At 44.1% G+C, this 23,818-nt stretch overlaps 1 protein-coding gene across 6 annotated transcripts in view; it reads left to right on the forward strand.

The window, feature by feature from the left end:
- The window catches only part of RGL1 (ral guanine nucleotide dissociation stimulator like 1), a 303,693-nt gene extending 281,156 nt beyond the window's left edge, over nucleotides 1-22,537 (forward strand). For all 6 annotated transcript variants that reach the window (XM_054247899.2, XM_002807704.5, XM_035280227.3 and 3 more), the window contains 5 exons: nucleotides 1,950-2,039; nucleotides 7,493-7,679; nucleotides 11,744-11,998; nucleotides 16,550-16,664; nucleotides 20,102-22,537. In XM_054247899.2, the coding sequence (XP_054103874.1) occupies nucleotides 1,950-2,039; nucleotides 7,493-7,679; nucleotides 11,744-11,998; nucleotides 16,550-16,664; nucleotides 20,102-20,289 (835 nt within the window). In that variant the 3' untranslated portion in view covers nucleotides 20,290-22,537. The remainder of the gene's footprint in view (nucleotides 1-1,949; nucleotides 2,040-7,492; nucleotides 7,680-11,743; nucleotides 11,999-16,549; nucleotides 16,665-20,101) is intronic.
- The last annotated feature ends 1,281 nt before the right edge of the window (nucleotides 22,538-23,818 follow it).

Consider the following 23,818-nt stretch of genomic DNA (forward strand, 5'->3'; position numbering starts at 1 on the left):
ACCAAGCTGTGCTTTCAGACTCCTGCTCGGCCACGTATTTATCTTTGTAACCGTGAACGAGTCATTTGTTCTTCCCTATCATTGGGAGGCTCATCTGTAGAACGTTTGTTTGTGAGGCATAACTGAAATCTTATGTGGGAAAGCTTTGTTAGAATGCTTGTCCTCAGTGTTACCACCACCACCACTGTTACTGTTTGTCCTTCCCGTTGGCTCATGTTACCTTTCCAGGGAGCTTTCCACCTAGAAGGGGTGACAGACTCATGAGCAACTGAAATATGATGGGTAACTAAATTGCTACAGAACCTATGGGAAGAATCTGGGAAAATAAGGAAGCCATAAAGGCATTAATATTTAGGCTGGACTATAAAGGGGAAAGAAGATTTTGCCATAAGAACTGGAAAAGAACATTCCAGACCAAGAGAGAACACAAGCAGAAGCTTGGTGGCCTGACATGCTTGGCATTTGGAGGAACAGTAATAACTCAGTGTGGTTGGGACACAAGGAACAGATTCAAAATAGTGGGATGGACATAAAAAGGCACGTTCACTCCAGTGCCCCACCTGCCGGCCGGCGCACCAATCCCTGTTCTATAGTCTGCTGTTTGGCAGGTTGGTCTGCTGGCCATATGTGGCCCACTGCCTGTTTTTACATTTTTTAATGATTGGGGGGAGAAAAACAACAACAACAAAAAAAGAGTATTTTGTGACATGAAACAGTTATTTGAAATTCAAATTCCAGTGTCTACATAAATAAGATTTTATTGAAACACAGCCCGTTCATTTACATCTCATCTACAGTTGCTTTCATGCTGTAAAGACAGAGATGAGTAGTTGCAACAGACACCATATGGCTCGCAAAGCCTAAAATACTTACTATGTGGTCCTTTACAGAAGAAGTTTGCCCAGCCCTACCCTAGCCCAGGGGATTTCTTTGGAAGTTTATCATAAGGGAGAGTGAAATTGACAGCAAAAGAAGTATTTACCAAAAAAAAAATTAAGGTTTAGAGAAGTGTGAGAATGAATTAATGGCAGCATTTGGATTCAAACTCAGCTCTGCCTGACTCTACAGCCTAGGCGGTGAAGGTGGCTGTGTCATGTCAGGCGCCCTTCCTCACCTACTGAGTAACCAAATACAACTACCATCTAGAGCTACACGCTTTTGTAAAAGGCACTTCAAATCACATATAAATTTCTCTCGTGCTTGTGTCAGTTGTATCTGCCTGGCAGATAGAAGTCTGAATTCAGAGCATTTTTAATTTAGGATGTTTTGGCAATTAAAAAAGATTTATAGACCACCCTTGCCAACATGGTGAAACCCCATCTCTACATATAGATATATGGATGGATGGATGGATGGATGGATGGATGGATGGATGGATATAGTAATAGATAGATAGATAGATAGATAGAGATAGTAGATAGATAGATCTTTATCAGTAATGTAATTGCTTATATCTAATCATTGAAGATTAGATAGATTGCAAAGTCTCTTCATTTTCTTTAGATAAAACTTAGTGACATGTGCATGTGCACAAACACATACATACAGAAGAGCAGGAAGGAGGTAGTAGAGAAGAAATAGGAGGGGGAGGTAGCAGAGGAAGGAAGATTCTTTCCCCTGGCCTAGCAGTGGGATGAGAATGGTCAGGTCCCAGAAGGGAGATAGTTTTTGATGTTGCCAAAGCACATGCATCATTGCATTTGAAGCCTGCAGAACTAAATAGCCTCAATCCATATGCCAGTGGAGGTGAGTGAGAAGGCACGTAAGCTAAGTGTGTCAAATTGGCCTGTGAAGTCAGTACTCCCTGATGTTTACGATAGAACGTTTGTATATATCTCTACTTTGAATGATTAGAGCCTTCTCTCAAACACAACCAGCACGTCCCGTGAATTTAAATGTGTTTTTCAATTCTCTGACTTGCATCTCATGGACCCCCGTCTCTTTCTCAGCTATGCCCTGTCGTGTGAGATTGAAGCAGCTGCCGACGCCAGCACCACCTCGCCAAAGCCTCGGAAGAGCATGGTGAAGAGACTCAGCCTGTGAGTGTTGCCTGGGGGTTCTGAGGGCCCCAAAACGGTCCCATCAGAGTCGGGAGAGGAGATGTATTCAACAGGGTGACCTTGAGCCCGAGTGAAAGTGGAGAGCCCTCTGCTCATGTGCCTAAGTGTTTCTCTTTCTGTCATGTGGGTGGACCCTTCGTCCTTTTCCCCTCCCCTCTCTCTTGTGAGTCACTATCTTCTCCTGCCTGGATCACTCCAGCAACCTCTTCGTTGTCTTCTGGCTGCCCCTTACCCAACCCTTCATTCTCCACTAAACAGCTAGGTGGTCTTTTAAAATGTATACCAGATTATGTTGCTTCCTTGTGTAAAAACCCCTATAGCTTTTATTTTTAAATGAAGCCTGAACTCCGTATCCTAGTTGACTAGGCCTCACGTGACCTACCTGCGTCCTTCCCTCTCTTAACAACAGTGCTCTCTGTTCGCCAGTGTCCAGGACATTTGCACTGGCTGTGCCTGGCCTGCAATGCTCTTTCTTCATGGCTGGCTCCTTCAAATATTTGCAAAAATGGTATGTGCCAAGAGAGAAACTCCCTGCCTTTTTTTGAGATGGAGGGAGTCTCACTCTGTCGTTGCCTAGGCTAGAGTGCAGTGGCGTGATCTCAGCTCACTGCAACCTCCGCCTTTTGGATTCAAGCGATTCTTCTGCCTCAGCCTCCTGAGTACCTGGGACTACAGTCACTTGCCACCACACCCAGCTAATGTTTTGTATTTTTAGCAGAGACGGTTTTCGCCGTGTTAGCCAGCCTGGTCTCGATCTCCTTACCTCATGATCCGCCCGCCTCAGCCTCCCAAAGTGCTGGGATTACAGACTTGAGCCACAGTGCCTGGCAGAGAGAACCCTTTCCAATGCTGCTGTCCACTCCTCATTCTGTTTCATGTTAGCTGCTTCCTCCAGTAGAATGTAAGCCATCCCAAGAACAGGAACCTTTTCTATCATTCTCACAGTTGTATTGCCTGAGGCCAGGAGTTCGAGACCATCCTAGACAAATGTAGTGAGATCATGTACCAAAAAAAAAAAAAAATCACTTAAAATGTTAGCTGGGCATGGTGGTGCATGCATGTAGTCCCAGCTACTCAGGAGACTGAGGTGGGGGAGGATCACCTGAGCCCGGGAGTTCAACGTCAATATGATTGTGCCACTGCACTCCAGCTTGATGACAGAGAGAGACCCTGTCTCTAAAAACAAAACAAAACAAATATACATATAAGCAGTGCCTAGCTTTCAATAAGCGCCTGAAAAGCCACCATTATTTTTAGTGAAATGAATTAGTTAATATCTTTTTGAGTATTTCGGGGATCAGGATTCCGACAGTTTTTATGGGCATTTGCTATTTCCCAGCACTGTCTCACCACCTACCTCAGTGAATCACATCGAGACACAGAGGCAGGGCTGGCACATGCCCTGTGACACATAAAGACCTCCGTTGGATGTGGACAGCAAGGTCTCCCATCTCCCACCATCAGAGGCCACGCAGGCTGCTACCTGCTATCAGGTGATACGAGGCATTGTGGATGGGCTGGAACGTGCTTTAGCAGAAAGCATCTGGACGATAATCCTGTGTTTTGCTCACCCTCTCTGTTCAGATGACTGCTGTGGGCTGAACTCTAGCTTTAGGAGCTTCTGGACTCAGCTCTTGAGGAGGATTTTTCATAGTATCTTGCTGTCTTTTCATCTTTGCAGATAAGGGGGAATGAACTCTTGAGATAATCTGAGGGGCCCTACCAAGCCTTGTCAGCTGGTAAGGCTGGCATGTGCACAGGGAACCAGCTCCCTGATAGAGGAGTCCAGACAGGCCGCCAGTGCTGGGTGTCCACTCTGCCAACTGGGGCAGCAGAAGGATTTGGGAGCTTCTGGACCCACTATGGCAGTCAGAAGTTCTTGAGGAAAAAAACAAAAGCTCTCAATGCAGGCAGGCCTAACCTGAGTGCTGCTACCTCTGTCCTCCTGCCTCCTCCCGGTCCTCATTTCTGAGACTGCTTCTCTGTACTCCTCTCCAAGCCCGAGACCTATGTGTGTTGCGCCAGGTGCTCCAATACCCCTGGGTCCTCCCTCTTCACTGACACAGACAAGTGTTCAGTCCTGTGAAATCCAGGAAAGGCAGGACTGCGAGGGTGCTGTGCCCTTCACAAAGTGTGGTAGGCACTCAATACATCTCTTACTAGTCAAATCTTGCTGGGATGACTGTTGGTATCTGCAGTTGAGTTTGGGTGTCTATTGTGAAAGCAGGTCACATGCCCCCATCTTATTTCTTGTACATACAAGGGTGTTTGTATACCATTATTTTTCAGATTTCATGATCTTCTTCTTAGCATGTTTACAAGGCTGGGAAATGTAATTTAATGGCTCATCCAAAGAGGTTGGAGAAAACTTTGGGTACTTAGGCCTAGTTTGAAAGTCAGAGATGCCGACTGCTGAGCCAGAATGAACCTTCACAAAGCAGGACCTTATTGAGTCGTCAAAATGGAAGGACCTTTACTCTTGGAACAGTTTAATTCAAAGCTAGAGACTCTGAGATGATGGATGGAGGCCCACTAGTTGACATCCTCAAGATCTATCTTGTAATTCATGGAGTAGTAAGACAAAGGCATTATTTTTGCTTCTGTGAAGATAAACAGGATTATCGTCCAGATGCTTTCTGCTAAAGCACATGTTCCAGCCCATCCACAGTGCCTCATATTACCCGAGAGCAGGTAGCAGCCTGCGTGGCCTCTGATGGTGGGAGACCTTGCTGTCCACATCCAACAGAGGTCTTTACATGTCACACTGGGGACATGACAACACTCGAGGGCATGTGCCAGCCCTGCCTCTGTGTCTCAGTGTGACTCACTGAGGTAGGTGGGGAGACAGTGCTGGGAAATATCAAATGCCCATAAAAACAGTCAGAATCAGAGTTTTGCTCACAGCCCTACAGTCCCTGTAGTGCTCAGAAGGTCATAAAAGGGAGACATGAAAAATGGGGCTGGAGATGGTGGGGTAGAGATGAGGCAGAGCAAAAATGCCCTTGAGCTCTTGGAATTCAAGCCTATAATTCTTAACATATTTAATAACGAATCAAGTCATTTTTGCCGTTTCTGTGATTGTTGTTACTTTATGGTCAACACTTGCTTGCTGCCTTGCACGCCCTTCCTTCTCACACCGGACTCCTGCTGTCCTTTCACTACTACTTGCAGTGTCATCTGTTAATGGTAAATCAGTCCTCTCAGTCTTAGTCTGAGAAAGTCTTTATTTTGCCCTTCTTCTTGGAATTGTACTAAATGGGTATAGAATTCAAGACTGACTGTTATTTCACTCAGCACTTTGAAGATACTGTCTTTTGACTTGGTGATTGCTTTTTAGATGTCTGATACCTGCTTAATTATTATTCCTCTGTTTTATGTTCCCACCCCGGTAGCTTTTTATCTTTTTCTGTCTTCCTTCTTTTTTGAGAAAGAGTTTCGCTCTGTCGCTTAGGCTGAAGTGCAGTGTTGCGATCTCAGCTCACTGCATGCTCTTCCTCTTTGGTTCAAACAGTTCTCGTGCCTCAACCTCCCGAGTAGCTGGGATTACTGGCACATAAAACCACACCCGGCTAACTTTTTGTATTTTAGCAGAGACGGGATTTTACCATGTTGCCTAGACTGGTCTCGAACTCTTGAGCTCTGGCAATCAGCCCGCCTTGGCCTTTCAAAGTCCCGGGAGCACTTTGGGAGCCACTGCACCTGGCCCCCTGTTGATTTAAAAAATTTCTTTTGTCTTTGATATACTAGTTTAAGTGACAGTTTAGTCTTACTCATCCTATTTAGGATGTGGCTCTTGGGTGTGAAAACTGCTATGGTTCACCAGTTCTGGAATCTTCTCAGCCACTCTGTCTTCTGATACAGGCCTTTTCCACCCTCTCCGTGTCTTCTGGAGCTCCTCCTACACAGATATGGGCTTCCTTGTTGCCTCCATGTCTTTCCACTGTTCCTTCTGTGTGTTTATCTTTGATGGTCATTTTTGAAGGCTTTCTTCAGATCTGTCATCTAGTTCATGATTGTTTTCTTCAACACTTAGGTAATCCTTCCACTGAGTTTTTAAGTCACCACGTTTTTCACTTAGAAGAGAAATTTTTTCAAAGTATCTTCTTCCTTTGTTAGAATGTCTTGCTCTGAGCTCCAGTTTTCCATTTCTTCTTCTAAGTCTTTAATGTTTTCGAACACTTCTTTTGTAGCTTGGCTTGTGGTAGACATGCAGCTAGTTGTTGGATGAATAAGCACACTATTTGTTTTGTTCTGACAGTTATCACATGTGAACTTCTCAAAAGTCTAAGCCTGCTTTGTATTATGCCTGTTGGCTTTCTCTTTCAGTGGAATATTTCCTTGTATGTATTTTGCAATTTTGTACCATGAGTTTATCTTTATCAGGGAGTTCTCTGAATCCTGGGCTGAAGGTATATCCCTCCAGCAAGGTTTTTTTTTTAAGAAAAATCTAGTCTACCAGTGGAGTCACCAGTTGAGAGTTGAGTTTTTAACTCCTAAATCACATATAGAGCAAATTGGAGTGAGGCACAGTCCCAGCTAACACATGACTTCATAGGACACATTTCTCTTCTTTCCATGCTCAGGTGAAGAGAGGCTCCCTGTTGTCTTCCTATACTAGTAGAAAGGTATTTTTCCAGCCCATCTTTTTACTAAGGGTACAGACCTTTGAGGGTCCTGGCTCTATATAGTTTTGGTTCAAACTCCCCACCTTTCATAAACAGAAAGCCTCATCTTTGGGCCCTGTGTGTGCATTAAAACCCACATCACTATTTTGCCAAGATTGGCGCCTCCCACTCCCCCACCCGAGCAGCTGCAGAAGTAGCTCACATGCTTCTGGTTTTCAGTTCCCTTTTCACTTAAGGCCTATAGGGATTTCCCTTCCTATCTTGCAAGCTCAGCTAAAAAGAGTTTTTAATATTTCTTACCCAGCTGTTTTATAGAGGAAGGGCTTAGGATATTGTAGTTCACAGATCGTTGGAAATAGAAGTCTTCCTTCTTGGTTTCTTACCCAAAGCAGTGCCATCCACTCTTAGCCTGTGAAGATGATTTTATGGTAGGAAGTGATGGGGGTATGGTGATGGCGTTTGGATCCTGCCAGTGTGGTCCATAGACTGTTAAAAGGTAGAGCATCACTGGCCTGGAAAGACTTCAGATTAATGCTGAATAGTCTAGGTAGAGCACCACTGACCTAGGAAGAGTTCAGATTAATACTAAATAATCTATGTGTTCTTTGAAGTTGAAAATAATCTTTTGGGACAAGATGTTTACTACTATTTGTTAGAAACTTTATAGTGAACGTCTTCCTAAAATAATCATGACAGAATACACAAGACTGAAAGAACATCAACGGCTTAATCAACACAAAATATTTGCTTAATCATGGATTCCAGATTTGTAACAGCCCAAATGCTTGGCATTCTGTTTTTTTCCAGACTGTTTCTGGGGTCTGACATTATCACCAGTCCCACTTCCACCAAGGAGCAGTCGAAGTCCACTGCCAGCGGGAGCTCTGGTGAAAGCATGGACTCTGTCAGCGTGTCATCCTGTGAGTCAAACCACTCCGAGGCAGAGGAGGGCTCCATGACTCCCATAGACACCCCCGATGAGCCTCAAAAAAAGGTATATACACAACCCTTCTCATAATTCCTAATGTAGGCACCTGACATGCTGTTTGCCACACCACAGCAAGGAATGCCTCTTTTTAAGTGGATAATTCTATGTTATTTTGAAAGTCATGTTTTTAACAGACATCAAAAGAAGAGTTCAGTTCAGGGTATTGAAATACTGTTCTATACCCACAGCTTATGGCACTGAAGTTATTTAGGGGAAGTAGGGCTACTTAGAGCAAAAAGTCAGAGACGGAGGTGTATCAGCTTCTCAGTGCCATGTTTTGTCTTAGCTAAGCATTTATCACAGTAATGTTGCATAGCAAGTCTCTCCAAAACTCAGTGACTTAACCACCATTTATCTCTCTTATGCATTTGCTGGTTGGGTCATCTGAGTTGGGCTTGGCACTAGGCCACAGATTTGGTCCATATCTGCTCCACTTGCTTCTCATTATTTTTGGAGTAACGGGCTACCCAGTGCATGCCCTTAGCATGCTAAGATGAACAAGCAAGAGGGCAAGCCCAGCTCACAAGCACACATCAAGCCTTTACTTGAGTCAAATCTACCAACAGTCCATTGGCTCAAGCAATCATGTGGCCACATTCTACATAAGTACATGAGGCAGAGAAATAGGCTCCAGTTTTAGTGGGAAGAACTCTGAAATCACAGTGCAAAGGACACAGATGCAGGGGAAGATGAGGGCTTGGTAGCAAGGACACATTCTACCATGTTGGAAAAAAGAACTGATGAGAGGTGATAAAAGAATGTCCACAGAGTTTCTATTTTCCATGATTGCATAAAACATTTTTGAAAACCAAAATATCTTAATCTTAAAATCTTAATTTAAGACCAGTCTTCTTTTTTTTTTTTTTTTTGAGATGGATTCTCACTCTCTCTGTTGCCCAGGCTGCAATGCAGTGGTACAATCTTGGCTCACTGCAACCTCTGTCTCCCGGGTTCAGGGGATTCTCCTGCCTCAGCCCCCCCCCCCGAGTAGCTGGGATTACAGGGGTGTGCCACCACACCTGGATAGTTTTTTTTATTTTTAGTAAAGATGGGGTTTCACCATTTTGGCCAGGGTTGTCTCATACCCCTGACCCCAGGTGATCCACCTGCCTTTGCCTTCCAAAGTGCTGGGATTATGGGTGTGAGCCACCACATCCCATCAGGATCTGTGTTGCTCTTCCGGACACAGCTGCTTCAATCTGTTGGTCAAAGAGTTTGGATCAGAGAGTCAGCTGTGATGTGACTAGAATTTGCATTTGGGGAAGGTTTCTGGCTAACCAAGCTTACTCCATAGTGACTTCTAGCTCCTTAGCTTATGGTGAGGTCCATAAGGTAGAACGTTGGTAATAGTCTCCTCATTTGGTTTCTATCTGCTGCTCTTCAAGGGGACACGTGTGTTGCTTACGTGGTGTTAAAGCAACAGTGGTAATCTGGGAACCCTCAGGTGACTTTGCCAGAATGCAGCCCCTCCAGGAGGAGCCGCATATTCAGGATTCATCAAACTGAGATGACTAATTGGCTGCTCTAGTTGTACTTCTCACCTTTCTGCTTTGAAATTCAGGGGATACAATCATTCCTGATCTAAATGTTGAAAGAATTCTGTGGACACCTCCGGACTGGCCATGCTCTCAAAAGGCATTTTTCCTCAACCAGGGATGTAGTCATTCTTTGTGACTTGACATTGGATTTGTGAAAATCTGGAGCACAGTGTCATCATTCACTTTTTCACAGCCTCTGAGGCTTTGTGGGCTCCATTTCTGATGGTGGACATTGTAGGAAAGCAACAACTGAGGTGTTGCCCACATTTTTGTAGGATTTCTTCCTGTGTCTCCAGGAAGAAGATGGAATCACAGTCACACCTTGTGGCGCAGTGGAAACGTACATTGGTCCAGATACCTTTCAAAACTATGCAGAAACCCAGTGTGCTGTCTCATGTACACCCCTTGCCTCCTCATTTTTGTCCCATCCCTTGTCACACTGGCTTTTTAAATTCTTGCAGAAGTCATGGCTCTTTATTCTTTATACTTTTGTCAGAGTCTTTTAAATTTCTATAGACCTAAACATGAGTAACTCACCTGGACCCAGGTAGTTCCTGGGCTGCATAATCCCTGCATATTAGCTAGAAAAGGCTCTTACTTCTCCTGCTTAGCAAATAGCTGGACTGGGCTGACCTCCACATTTCCTTCCTGCTCTGAGAGCCTGTGACAGCCGCCTTCTCCAAAAGTCCTCCAGGCTGTCCCTTTCCTTTCCCACAGGCTACACTGTGAGGTCACTCTTAAAAGTGCAGTGTCATTTGATTTGCATTCCTTTCTTCATTCCCCTCATCATGATTTCTAAACATTGATTTTTGCACTTGCTCCACACTTCTTCAATTCTCAATAGGAGTTTGGGGGCTCGTCAGGCAGTCTGTTTAGAGCTGCTATAACGCAGGCATATTCTAGGCTTTATCTTAACTATAAATGTCCCTAGAATAACAGAAAATCTAACAAAGGAAATAGAGTTTAGATAGAGGAACAAGAAGGTAAAAAAGTCGAATGAATGATTGGAAAATGAACCCCTTTGACTAATATATCTGCAAGGAAAGTTGCCCTATTAACTAATCCATCATTACTTAGTCTTCAGGTCGATTCACTTGGAAACATAAGGAAGAAAAAAGCCCCCAAAACCCAAATAAAAACTAAATCATATTGTGATGGAGCCACAATCAGACCCCTACCCATGAGAACTGTCACATCAGCTTGCTGGCTGTAAACCAACTGTCCAGTAGAATCCAATGTGTGGGCCATGGGAGGAAATCTGCAGGAAATAGGACAGTAGAATCCATTTTAATCAGAAGCCTGATAACCAGAAAGCCAAACTTCCATGGAAAGGCAGATAAATATGAAAGAAATTAGTAAGTTATTTATTTTATAAATGACTTCCAGAACATTTTATAGGATTAACATGGTACAATTTAGCTAACTCATTCCAGGAAATTATTTATAATTTTCTACAATAAGAATTGATATTTTAAATTGTTCAATTGAATGATTTTTAAAAGTACCTCTTTGGTTATTGGCATTGCGTGGATGAGAAATGTATAGTTAATCAGAAAAGCACATTAACTGTGGTTCTTCACTCTTCGGTTGTCCTTGATACACAACATGCAAATGTGTACAGTTGGCTCTAGTAGCCAAAGCGGAAAGCGGCGAAGCGGCTTAAAGGCTGTATTTCCCTTGGACAAGTCACTTTTATGTTCTGAGTCTTATTCTCCTCATCTTTATAATGCTCTGCGTTTTGTTCACAAGACAGTTGTGGGATTAAAATGGGGTAAGCTATATGAAACCTCATCATAAGCCTCACAGCGCTAAACACACCACGGTCGCGGCATATCATGTTAATTCATCTTGTCATCAACCACAGGCGAGCCTTGGCCATGAGCTCGCTCTGTGAACATGGCAGTGGGAATCAGGGAGCTTGGGTTCCTGTCCTAGAGGTGCTGTCAACTAGCCGTGTGGACCTGGAGCCCCCGTTTTCTCCCTGGGTCTCAGGTTCCTCAGCAGAACAGGTATGGGGCCAGTTGATGTCCAAGGCCTTTCCAGCACTGATACTCAATGCAGAGCCATATAATCTGGAGTACTTATCTTAGAAACTTCTAAAAAATACAGAACTTTCTCTCCCACTATGAAATCTGACTGTAGTAGGACGCAATCAACTGCTGATGAGGCTTTTTCCTCCAGCCCCATAAGCTTCTGACTTCTTTAGGAACCCATATTGCTTCCAATTTCTGGTGTCTGCTGCCACCTGCTGGTTAACTTCTATAAAACAGCTAAAACCTAGGGAAATAAGAGAACTGCTTTGCCTCTTGTGTTTATTGAGTGATTAGGTCACACTGAGTCACTGATAGGCATCTACCACTGATGGGGACTTGGAGTACTTACCCCAGGGATGAGATACATATGTGCGGTGGGCTGTCCTGGAGGAAATGACCGAAGTCTGTCAGTCTTTATATCTACTTCTAATTTGAAAATTGCAAAGCTGTTGGCCAGGGTTCTAATCTGTTTTCTTGTGGGGTGTGTTTACTCTTCCAGCTCTCTGAGTCCTCCTCATCCTGTTCTTCTATCCATTCCATGGACACCAATTCCTCAGGGATGTCTTCCTTAATCAACCCCCTCTCCTCTCCTCCGTCCTGCAACAACAACCCCAAAATCCACAAGCGCTCTGTCTCGGTGACGTCCATTACCTCGACTGTGCTGCCTCCCGTTTACAACCAACAGAACGAAGACACCTGCATCATCCGCATCAGCGTGGAAGACAACAACGGCAACATGTACAAGAGCATCGTGGTGAGGAGCAAACCCCGACGCAGGCGCGGGTTTCCATTGGGATTGTGTGTCTGTTGACTGCTCAGACTACCATCCCTTAGTATGCACACGTGGTGTTAGCATATACATATCTGCATTCACACAGAAGGCACGTGTGTAAACGCCAGCTCTCCTGGGCACAGATGCCGAATGGTGTATTTATATAGAAGACATATACATGTACACACAAGGCATATAGGATATAATTTCACATCTTAAAAAATGCTAAAACTTACTCATTTAGGTCAGTATTTCCCTTTTCAAAGTTATTAATTTGGGTGGCTGTATAAGTGTGTTCGGGCGGGGTGGTGCCACTGCTTCACGCATTCTTGGAGCCTTCCTGTGGAGCTGTGTGTCTGCTTTATAATTGGATTTCCACACATCTTAGCAGTGTACTCCCCTGATGGCAGACTTCATTCAGTCACTTGGATCAAACCTAGTTAATAAAGTGGCTGACCAAGCTAGAAGTGCAGTTCGGGTTGATGAAGAACGATGCTTATAAGTAAATGAGACTGACCTTTTTGAGCTTCTTGTAAAAACGGTGTTTCTAAGGACAATTGCAAAAATATCTGTAACAATGGCAGTCTTTTGGGAATACACACAGAGCCTCTTGTGGCGGTAACCTTGGATATGTCAGGTCTGGTATGTTTATCACAGGAATATAAACTCCTTAGTTTATGGGAGATAATCATGTTTGGAAATCACATTATCCTTTGGAGCAAAGTTCCACAGCTAATTCCACATCTCTCCTCATCTGTATCACTCTCTTCTTTGAAGGTGCAGTGAGTACTTGCGAGCTCAGGTCTGAATATGGCACAAGTGATATGGAGGCTCCACAGAAAAGCAATAGCAAAAATTGATTGCGTACTGGTCATTGGACCAGGCTTTGGGGATAGGGAGATGAGTGAGACATTTCTATCTTTAAGGAACTTTTAATCGGAAAGGGAGCTCACAAAGCGTTATTCACAATGGACTAAATAACAGAGCCAAGACCATGTCGTAGGTTGCGCTTGCTGTCTGAGTGTCGGGAGGGTATTAGCAGAAGATCCTCTGCCCTCTGCCTGAGAGTCCTCCTTCCCCAGCAGATGGGCTGCCTCTGTGAGAATCGCCGCTCCTGCCAACCCTTTCCTGTGGCCCTTTCTATTACACCAGGTGGTGCCACTTACCTTTCATGAAAATCCTGCCAGCCCATGTCACAGGCTTATTCTGGAGAGATGACACACTGCTCTTGTGCCCTCATTCTGATTGCTGGCCTCTCAGGAGAAAGTTTGCTCCACGGGAAGTCCCTCTGTGAAATATATTACGCTGTGTGCTGTTGACCAGAGGATGGAAATAAGTCAGTCGAGACTAGCAGTTCCCAACTTTTTGTTCCCAGGACCTGTTTCTACTCTGAAACAGCATTTAATATTCCTAAGAGCTTTAGACTATGAGGATTGTATCTGTTGATATTTACCACATTAGATATTTAAACTGAGAAACTTTCAAAATGTTAATTCATTTGAAATAACTATAAGGAACATATTGCATGTTAATATAAATTTTATTTTTTTCCAAAAATTATTGAGATGAGTGGCATTGTTTTCCATTTTTACTCTTTTTCTGTAAGTCTGTTAAAATCTGAGTGAGACTGACTTTGATTTGTTTTGTTTTATTTTTGCTTTTACTGTGAGTACAGGGTACTGAAGAATACAGTGACAGCTAATAGAGCTGCAGCTAGAAACCACAGTATCGCTTTGTGCTAAGTGCAGTGCTTTCATCCACCATAGCTTCTGCAATATCTGCGCAAGTGTCAACACACAGAAAAGACACACAGCCTCTTAGTATTATTGCAAACATCTTTTTTTTTTTTTTTTTTTTTTTTTTGAGACGGAGTTTCGCTCTTGTTACCCAGGCTGGAGTGCAATGGCGCAATCTCGGCTCACCGCAACCTCCGCCTCCTGGGTTCAGGCAATTCTCCTGCCTCAGCCTCCTGAGTAGCTGGGACTACAGGCACGCGCCACCATGCCCAGCTAATTTTTTGTATTTTTAGTAGAGACGGGGTTTCACCATGTTGACCAGGATGGTCTCGATCTCTTGACCTCGTGATCCACCCGCCTCGGCCTCCCAAAGTGCTGGGATTACAGGCGTGAGCCACCGCGCCCGGCCTACAAACATAATTTTTATCTCATGGATCCCCTCACAGATTTCAGGGGCCCCATGGGCTGTAGATTGCACACTGAGAACTGGTGGCCTAGAGGACTTGCTCTGCAGCAGCAACTAATATCCCTGGAATCCAGCGTCCTTCCATGAAAAGTAGGAGAAACAACAGTTAGCCCTTGTCAAATTGCCTCCTCGGTGACCACGGAAAAATGTCTTCCACCACTGTACCCCTCACTCTTTTGAAGTGATCTTTCTCTCCATTATGTCAGTCACAGAGTCAGTCTCCCCGAGATCCCTTACAAAGGGAATGCAGTATTTCTGGTCACAGGAAAGTCAACGAAGGTGACACCGAAGCATCCTTCAGTACAGCATCCACCGGCCACAGGTGGCAATGGAGCACTTGCAATGGGAATGCTCCAGATTGAGATGAGTGAGGGTAAAAGATATGCCGGATTTTGAACACTTAGTACAAAAAAGTAAAATATCTCATTAACAATTTTTGTGTTGATTATATATGCTGACGTAATATTTGGGGTGTTTGAATTAAATATAACTTTTTAAAAACGTTTTAATCGGGGCCAGTAGAAATTTAAAATGAAACGTGGTTCACATTGGATGCCTGGGAGTGCTAGTTCAGTCTGTCAGCGTGAGGGTGCCGGAGTGTGAATGCTCGCTGTAATCATTAGTTCAATTCAGCATCGCTCTGATGACGCAAAGTAAGAAACACCCGTGGGAGAGCCTTGGCCATCCTGTCCTCATTTGGACATACCCAGGGAGGTTTAAGGTGGGGAAGATGGAGGTGGCCCAGCTGTCTCATGTGACTTACCCACCTGAGCCTGGCAGGCATCCCCTGAGGGAGGTCTTCTTGAGCTTTCTGCTTCTAGTCCGGTGTGACCCGGCTTTGGGAGTATTTTCTTTATACTATCAAAAAGCGTATTTTCCTCATTTAGAATTTTGTGTGCGCCTGTTGTTCCCCTGTAGATGAATGTGCCAGATGTTTTGGTAAAAGACAAGCGAACAAGATCTTGGCTGCCTACAAGGGTCCCTTTGTAATGACGTTGTGGATGGAATCACAGACACCAGCTGCTGCCCCCGATCAGAGCGAGGCATCCAGGCACTGCCACGCTCTGGCTCACAATGGCAGTTTCTTGGAGCAAATGAGACTTCTGTTTGTGCGGAGGGGAGTCATGGGGGGCTTTCTTTCTGTAGTCCTGTTGCCTCCTGGTGAGAACAGCTTTTGTTTTTAAGTAAGAATAATCTGAATTTTCATTCACTTCTTTCAGATTTAAAGAAATCACCCAAGGGTATGGTGCTAAGTCAGCCTTCTTTTCGTGTTGCTCTGGACACCCTGTACATGGCTGGCAGGCAGAGAGCTGCAGGGAGGGACATCAGAACTGGGGATGAGGGAGACCTTTCACTTGTGCTTTTAAAACACTTAGAAGCAGGTGTTGATTGAAGCATAATTTGCATGTAATTACATGTACAGATCTTGTTTGATTCTCTGAGGACTAGATATATGTCTGTAACTCCTGCCGTACATCTAGATAAAGAGCATTTCCATCCTGCCCGCCAGATTCCCTGTGCTTCCAGTCAATCCCCTCTTAACCTAGAGGTTCTAATGCCACAGATTGGGTTTTCCTTTATTTTGAAAGAACAGACTCCACTGGTATGTAACGTTTTGTGTCAGGTATCTTTTGATCAAGATGACGTTTGTGAGATTCGTCTGCATTGCTGCATGTGCCAGTTCTTAGCTTCTTTCCGTGGCTCAGCAGGATTCTATTATGAATATACTATGATTTATTCTCTTTTCCTGTTGATGGAGATTCAGACTGATTCTAGTTTTTAGCTATTGTGAATAAATCTGCTATGAATGTTTGACAGACATATATCCACAAGCCCTTTCATGGACAGACGTTTTTATTCCACTTGGGAAATGCCTGGGAGTGGGACTACTGAGTCACAGGTCACCTGAACTTTTTGAAATGGTCAATGTGCAGAACTGTGACCGTTTTTATCCCGTGGGTTGTAGTAACCAGTGCCATAGGAGCAGTTCAACATGGGAGGATAATTTCTGGCCAGGGCTAATAAGGCTTCACATTTTTCACAATTCCCACATACATATTCTTTCACAGGATCTTCAGTCAGTGTGGAGGAGATGGGCAAGGAAAATGTTCTCTCCAGTTTAATAGCGGATGATGCGGTGGCTCAGAGATTGGGTGGCTCGCCCATCATCTGTGGCTACTAACGGTAGACCCAGGACTAGAAACCAGGGATCCTGGCTCTTGGTCCAGTTCCCATTCCATGAATCCGTTGTTCTTGGAAAGACATCACAACACGAGACAGCAAGAATGAGAGGGTCGGGAGAACTCACAAACCTGTTCATTGTCTTTGCAGTTGACAAGCCAGGATAAAACCCCCGCGGTGATCCAGAGAGCCATGCTGAAGCACAATCTGGACTCAGACCCCGCCGAGGAATATGAGCTGGTGCAGGTCATCTCGGAGGACAAAGGTGGGCGTCTTCCGAGGCAGGCGTGTTCCTTCTAAGGGCGGGTGGCCAGCACATGTCCACAGTGCTCCCATTTAGAAGGCAGAACGTGGATATATATTGTTTTATTGGGACCCAGTGGTGGCTTTTGATAGTGCAAGGATGAACAACCATGCCATCACCTCGCTTGTCGAATTAAGAATCTCAAACCACTCCCTGATTCCTCAGCTCTTGTTCCTGTGATTTTGCTGGGCATTTCTTCTACCCAATCTTTCTGAGCTCTTCAAACACTTTTCTAGAAGGAAGTCTCTCCCTGTGCCAGGAAGCAGAGGGTAGGGGGGGTCTGTTGGGCATCTTTGGTGGCCACACACCTCCTTTACCCAAGAATTTGTTTCCAAATTGTGTGTGAATCTAAAATTTAGCAGTTCCTGTAATTTCTCATCGTTTCAATTAATCATTTATGAGAGGTATTATCTTTATTCATGATCAATTTAAAAATAACACAGACCTCTAACTTGAAGGTTATTTATCTCACATTTATTGAGGCAAAGAATTGGTAATCTATGTACAGCTTCAATATGCTTGGGAACGTGCTATTTAAATAAATCTCTTTTATGAAAGACTTTTCGCAAATAATCACCCTTGCATGTCATCATCTGCTAATACGAATTCGGGGATGGTATTTGCTGAGAGAAGGAAGCAGGCTGGTAGATAACTCCTCTGTACCTTGTCACTTCACAGACAGTGACTGTCAGGACAGTTCTCTTCTCCAAGTGAAGAAAGAATAGCAAATACTCTCGACCGAAGCCAACCCTTTCTGCCGCCAGACCCCAAAGTGACCATTCCGGTCACCTGAAGTGCTCTGCTTACCAACAAGCAGTGGCTCCTATAAATGAGAAGCATTCCACAAGCGAGGCCATGGGACCCGCATGGCACCCAGGGCTCTCTCTCTGGTTTAGAGGAGAGGGGCTGAAATTAGAATACTACCTTCTCCTAGGGATTAAAAGCTACAGCCTCTGGCGAAATTCTTAATCAGCTTCCTCTTGGAAGTTTTCTCATTCATTCAGCTGAACCTTAGGCTGAGGGGTAGCACTTTCTCAGTTATAACCTTTTAATGTAGTTATTGTTACAATTCTGAGCCTAAAAGGTGGTCTCAAGTTGTACCGTTTTGCTTACAACACAGGACTAAGGTGAAGCCAGGGTGTCTAAAGGTCCAGGAGCCTTGAGGGGTGATCTGGACCCAGCACTGCCCACCCGCTGTGTGGTCCTAAATGAAGCTGCTGGGCCTGCCGGGCCTTGGTCCTTAATTAGACACAGAACCCTGTTGGTTCCTCATGCATCACAGGGTGATTCTGAAAATAACAGGAAATCATGTACCTGAATGTGAGGAGAGCTGAGTGATATGTAACTAAGATGTGGGCAGCATCATGGGACACATTGTTCTCCGCTGAGGCTTTGTGCACAGAATGTACCAGAGTCACCTAGAACCTGCTCATATCAGTCTTGCTGTTGGATTTCAGTGTTTGAAGTTTACTTAAGACTCACTTTGCCCAGTTTTACAACCATATGCCTCTGGTTGCCTCCCCCATGCCACTACCACAAAGTTAGACTTACACATTTTACCTTTTTTTATTTGTTTTTTCAAAAACTCATTACACTTGAGTGCTAAATACTGTATACTTTCTTGTGGCGATTCCTCAAGGATCTAGAAATAGAAATACCATTAGACCCAGTAATCCCATTACTGGGCATATACCCAAAGAATTATAAATCATTCTATTATAAAGACACATGCATATGTATATTTATTGCAGTATTAGTCACAATAGCAAAGACTTGGAACCAACCCAAATTCCCATCAGTGATAGACTGGATAAAGAAAATGTGTCACATATACACCATGGAATACTATGCAGCCATAAAAAAAGTTGAGTTCACATCCTTTGCAGGGACATGGATGAAGCTGGAAACCATCATTCTCAGCAAACTACACAGGAACAGAAAACCAAACACCACATGTTCTAACTCATGAGTGGGAGTTGAACAGTGAGAATGCATGGGCACCGGGAGAGGAACACAACACACTGGGGCCTGTTTGGGAATGGGGGTCCAGGGGAGGGAGAGCATTACAACAGATATCTACTGTAGGAGACGGGGTGATGAGTGCAGCCAACCACCATGGCACATGTATTGCTATGTGACGGACCTGCATGTTCTGCACATGTATCCTGGAACTTAAAGTATAATTAAAAAAATAAAAATAAAAAGTAAAAGTGAAGCTGGGTGCAGTGGCTTACACCTGTAATCCCAGCACTTTGAGAGGCCAAAGCAGGTGAATTCACCTGATGTCAGGAGTTTGAGACCAGCCTGGCCCAACATGGTGAAACCCCATCTCTAAAAATGTAAAATAATAATAATAATTAGCTCAGTGTGGTTGTAGGCACCTGTAATCCCAGCTACTCAGGAGGTTGAGACAGGAGAATCACTTGAACCTGGGAGGCAGAGGTTGCAGTGAGCTGAGATTGCACCACTGCACTCCAGCCTGGGCAACAAGAGTGAAACTCCATCTCAAAAAAAAAAAAGAAGAGAAAAGAAAGAAAAGAGTCAAAATAACTTTGAAGATTTCATATTACACTTGGAACAATCCTTGTTCAAAAATTACAGATATCTAGTTGGGAATCATCGAAGTTGAAAGGAGTTTAAATGTTAAAAGATACATAGGAAGGGAAACATTACACATTGGGGACTGTCGGGGGTTGGGGGAAGTGGGAGGGAGAGCATTAGGACAGATACGTAATGTATGCAGGGCTTAAAACCTAGATGATGGGTTGATGGGTGCAGCAAACCACCATGGCACATGTATACCTATGTAGCAAACCTGCCCTTTCTGCACATGTATCCCAGAACTTAAAACAAATTTTAAAAAAGAAGATGTGCACTTTTTACTCGGGAAATAAAATCCTGGTTTGATGGGATTACTTCAAAAAATATTTCAATATTCCAAGTAGAATTCTGGAGTGCTACAGATTTTCTGTTTTTTTCCATGCCGTTGGACTCTCTTAGTCTTCGAGAAAATCTGCATACTGGGGTGGAAAATGGACTACAGGAGAGATGAAACCCGAGTTCGAATCCAGTCCTGCTGCTCACTAGCTGTAGTCTTTGGAATGTTTTTAAACTTTTCTTGGTCTCTGTTTTCTACTCTGTGTTTTTTCTGCTTTAACATTTTCTATTGGAACATTTAGTTCATGGAATGAATTTCTAAAATCTTATTTGTACTCATTTTTAAAATTGGGATTGAGAAGGTGGGGCCAATTCTGGGGGGAAGTGGTGGTGGTCACCGTCTGGTTCAGGTCACGTTCTTGAGGCAAAGGGCCATAGTCCCGGCCTTGTGTCTGAGCAAGGTTTACACCTGCCATTGTCAGTGCTGGGCTGACCACCTTACCTTTTCTTATCTTTTTCAGAACTTGTGATTCCAGACTCAGCAAACGTCTTTTATGCCATGAACAGCCAAGTGAACTTTGACTTCATTTTGCGCAAAAAGAACGCCATGGAAGAACAAGTGAAACTGCGTAGCCGGACCAGCTTGACTTTGCCCAGGACAGCTAAACGGGGCTGCTGGAGTAACAGACACAGCAAAATCACCCTCTGAAGGGAGGGACCCATGGCCCCTTGTTTGCCAAAGGCAGAGTGGGGCCGAGAACAGGCTGCGGTGACTGCAATTACCATCCAGTGTTCGAGGATCATTGTGAAGTCAGCAGATATTTATTGAGTTCCTGTGGTGTGCAAAGCACTATGATAGGCGTTGTGGGGAGATTGGAAGTAATTTGACATGAAAAGGATGAACGATTCACTGATTCTCTTTGACTTACTTGAGACTAAAATGCAGAATTACCCACACTTAAAAAATATATATGCACACATATTTGGTATGTATGTGTCTATATATATAAATATATAAGAGGGACTTTATGGGATATTATGGACTACGGAAAAAAAAATTTGCACAATGGCCTGGGAAGCTGAGGTCACTTTTTACAGGGAAATAGAAGAAACTGAGAACCTAGTCTCATATTCTTCTGAGTAAATGGAGTCAGTCCTGGGATAGAGAGTGTCCTTTGTGCCAGTATTACAGGAAGCCCAAACTTTATTTTTATAAAGGGAGAGGATGACTTTCTCAATCAAGTGCCACCAGATAAAAACAACTGCAGAGGCTGGAACTGCCACAGGCTGCATGAAAGGCCACTTTGGAAGGGGTTTGGATGAGCCGGTGGCCTTCAACCTCTGCCTGCATCTGCCACTTCCTGCTACCCCAGGGAGGCCAGGAGGAGCTTCAGAGGCCCGTCGCCCCCCTGGTCTAGCCATCACAATGCCTCTGGAAGTGTCAAGTGTCAAGCTCCTGAAACAAACTCATTTCAGTTTCGGGCAACCCCTCGTATTTCTGTTTCTCCCTCAAAGAACATGTCATAATCACTGCACAAATAACCATGTTCTTTGGTAACGTAGCCAGAAAAGAAAGCGCAAAAGAATGGTGACTTATTTGGACTCTTACCTGTCTTGGAATGTCACTACTTCATTGCCTTCTCTGATTGCCTTTTGCATGTCAAACTATGTGTCTGGAGTCTTTGGCCATCTGGATCCAAGTACCTCTATATTATGTGCAATTTGTTCCTCAGGGGTGGAAATTTCTACTGCGGTTGACTACATTTGATCATTTTGAGCCTGTGAAAGATTTCTGAACGGTGACTGCCCTGTTAGTAGCCCCTCAAAAGATGTTCCGTGCTGGTAACAGCATTCTATTTTACTTATAAACTTTTATAGCATTACTGTGCCTAGCCATGAGGAAAGAGTTGGGCCTGCACATACTATCGGAATCATTTCTCAAAGAGGTACATTCTTCCAGATGGAATCAATAACGTTTTTTGTTCAGGTTCCCATGCTTGCTATCACAGCGTCACTGCTAAGTGACATTTTTGTCTCTCATAACACCATCACACTCTTCCTTCCAAGTCTGAGCTGGGCTAGGGCTTGAACTGAAAGCCATATGTGGAATATTGACATGTGTAAGAAGCACTTTCAGAATGTTGTCCCTCAAGAAATAATTCTCAAAATGCCAGTTTTTATTCCAAAAATAAAGAGAACAAACCCAGAATATGGAGTGCAGATTGTAACATGGAGCTACTTTCCCCCCAGTCTCATAATACAGCTCCTAAAAGTTATGCGGGATAGGTGTTAGGTGAACAGCCATGTGAATTCCACAAGAAACACCAGGGAGAGTTTAGAGGTTTGTGGCAATGGACCGAAGAGTGGGCCAGGAAGCCCTCCGATTTCCTTTGGTCTTCCCAGGAGATGGGACTGCATGCTGTAAAGACAGCAACTGGGTTTCAGCTAGTCAGAAAGCACTTTGTTTTCGATGCTTGTCCGATTTGTGCTTCTGTGCTTGGAGGAGAGACGGCCAGGGTGGCAGCCCTCATGCAGGCTGAATCATATGTAGCCTCAGCCCAGTATTCTTGGTGTGATGACAAGAAAATATAAAACCATTGGCCTGTTTGAGGGTGTGGCTAACAAGACATACATGTTGTGCCCCTGTGCTCACCCTGTGTATTTATACTGTATATGTAGAGTCTAGATTTATATACTGCAATGTAAATATATATATATATATGTGTGTATATATATATTTACCTTTTTTAAAGACAATGGAAATTCCAAGTAGATAAAACTTAGCCTCATTTATTTAATGCCACTTTGAATGTCTTAAATTTGTTTCCTGGTGGACAGCCGGGTAATGCTTCTAGCTGCTCGCATGCTTGTCTTTCTGCATCTCCATCATCTGTTTACCTTTTGGTTAAACTAATAAACTGTTTGGGACTTGGCTGGCATGTGCTGCCAGACCCAAAGGGGTTGTATCTGGGTTATTAACCAGGTGGGTTCTGGATTCCAGGTGTGTCCGCAAGCTTTTGGGAAGCACACCAGATGGGTTGGAGTAGCACAAGGAAAGCCAATGGCAGAGTTTGGAGGGACCTCCCAAGTGGCAAGTGGCAAGAGCCTTTGGAGGAGAGAACAGTATCCTTAGGAAACTGCGGTCGGAAATGATGCTTTTCCTAGATTGCTTTTCTTATGGGCAGAGTCTCGCTCTGTCACCCAGGCCGGACTGCAGTGGCGTGATCTTGGCTCACTGTAACCTCTGACCCCCAGGTTCAAGCAATTCTCCTGCCTCAGTCTCTCAAGTAGCTGGGATTACAGGTACATGCCACCACGCCCAGCTAATTATTGTATTTTTAGTAGAGATGGCCATCTGTTGGCCATGCTGGTCTCAATCTCCTGACCTCATGATCCACCCCCCTTGGCCTCCCGAAATGCTGGGATTACAGGCATGAGTCACCGCGCCCATCATTGGGACACTTAATAAAATCCAATGTAGAGTGAGGGTCCAAGTTAGCATTTTGTCGCTTTTCTGAGGGGCTTTCCCCCCATTTTGTGATGGATACCACTTGCGTAATTCTTGAAACCTCCCATGGTGCCCTGGAAGCCAGGGGGCCTCTGTGGAGGAAGGAAAGGCATTCCCAAATAATTACATTTGAAATCCTTTTAAATTAATACATGTAGTCTCCTCAAAGGCATTATTAGGTCTGAGGCAAGCTTCACTGAACAGATGCATAATATTGTCATTTATCATGCTATTAAAAAGTTTCCAGAATTATTTTCCAAAGGATACCTAAATGGATCCAAATTATCCAATGTTCTGTGTCCTTGTGGAATTTTTAGAGAAAGCCAAGTAGATGTTTTAACATAGGAAATGGGTAACACGGGGAGGGGCAGGAAAAAAAGGGAATTTTGTTTTTGGTACTTGTTTTTTCAAGATCATTCTAAAAACCTGTTTCCCTTGTCTGGCCTTTTTCTAGAAACTGGGCTTGAGGATGTTTTGCCTGGAGGAATATTGTCTTAAACCTGTATTCTTTGGAGCATTTGTGCATTCTTCCTGCAGCACAGGACCATTAGGAGGCATGCAATATTGCGTGATGTGTCCCGATTTCAGTGGGATTGGGAACCTCTTTTCCTGTAGCTGCCTACATTCCCACTGGAAGTTATTTCCATTGCATTTTGCATTGCTTTCCCCCTTAGATTCAGGGATGTATTGGGCTAGGCTAGGCTGGACTGAAGTAACAAAGCAGGAAATC

The sequence above is a fragment of the Callithrix jacchus genome, chromosome 18, assembly GCF_049354715.1.
Source record: "Callithrix jacchus isolate 240 chromosome 18, calJac240_pri, whole genome shotgun sequence".
Taxonomy (NCBI): Eukaryota; Metazoa; Chordata; class Mammalia; order Primates; family Cebidae; genus Callithrix; species Callithrix jacchus.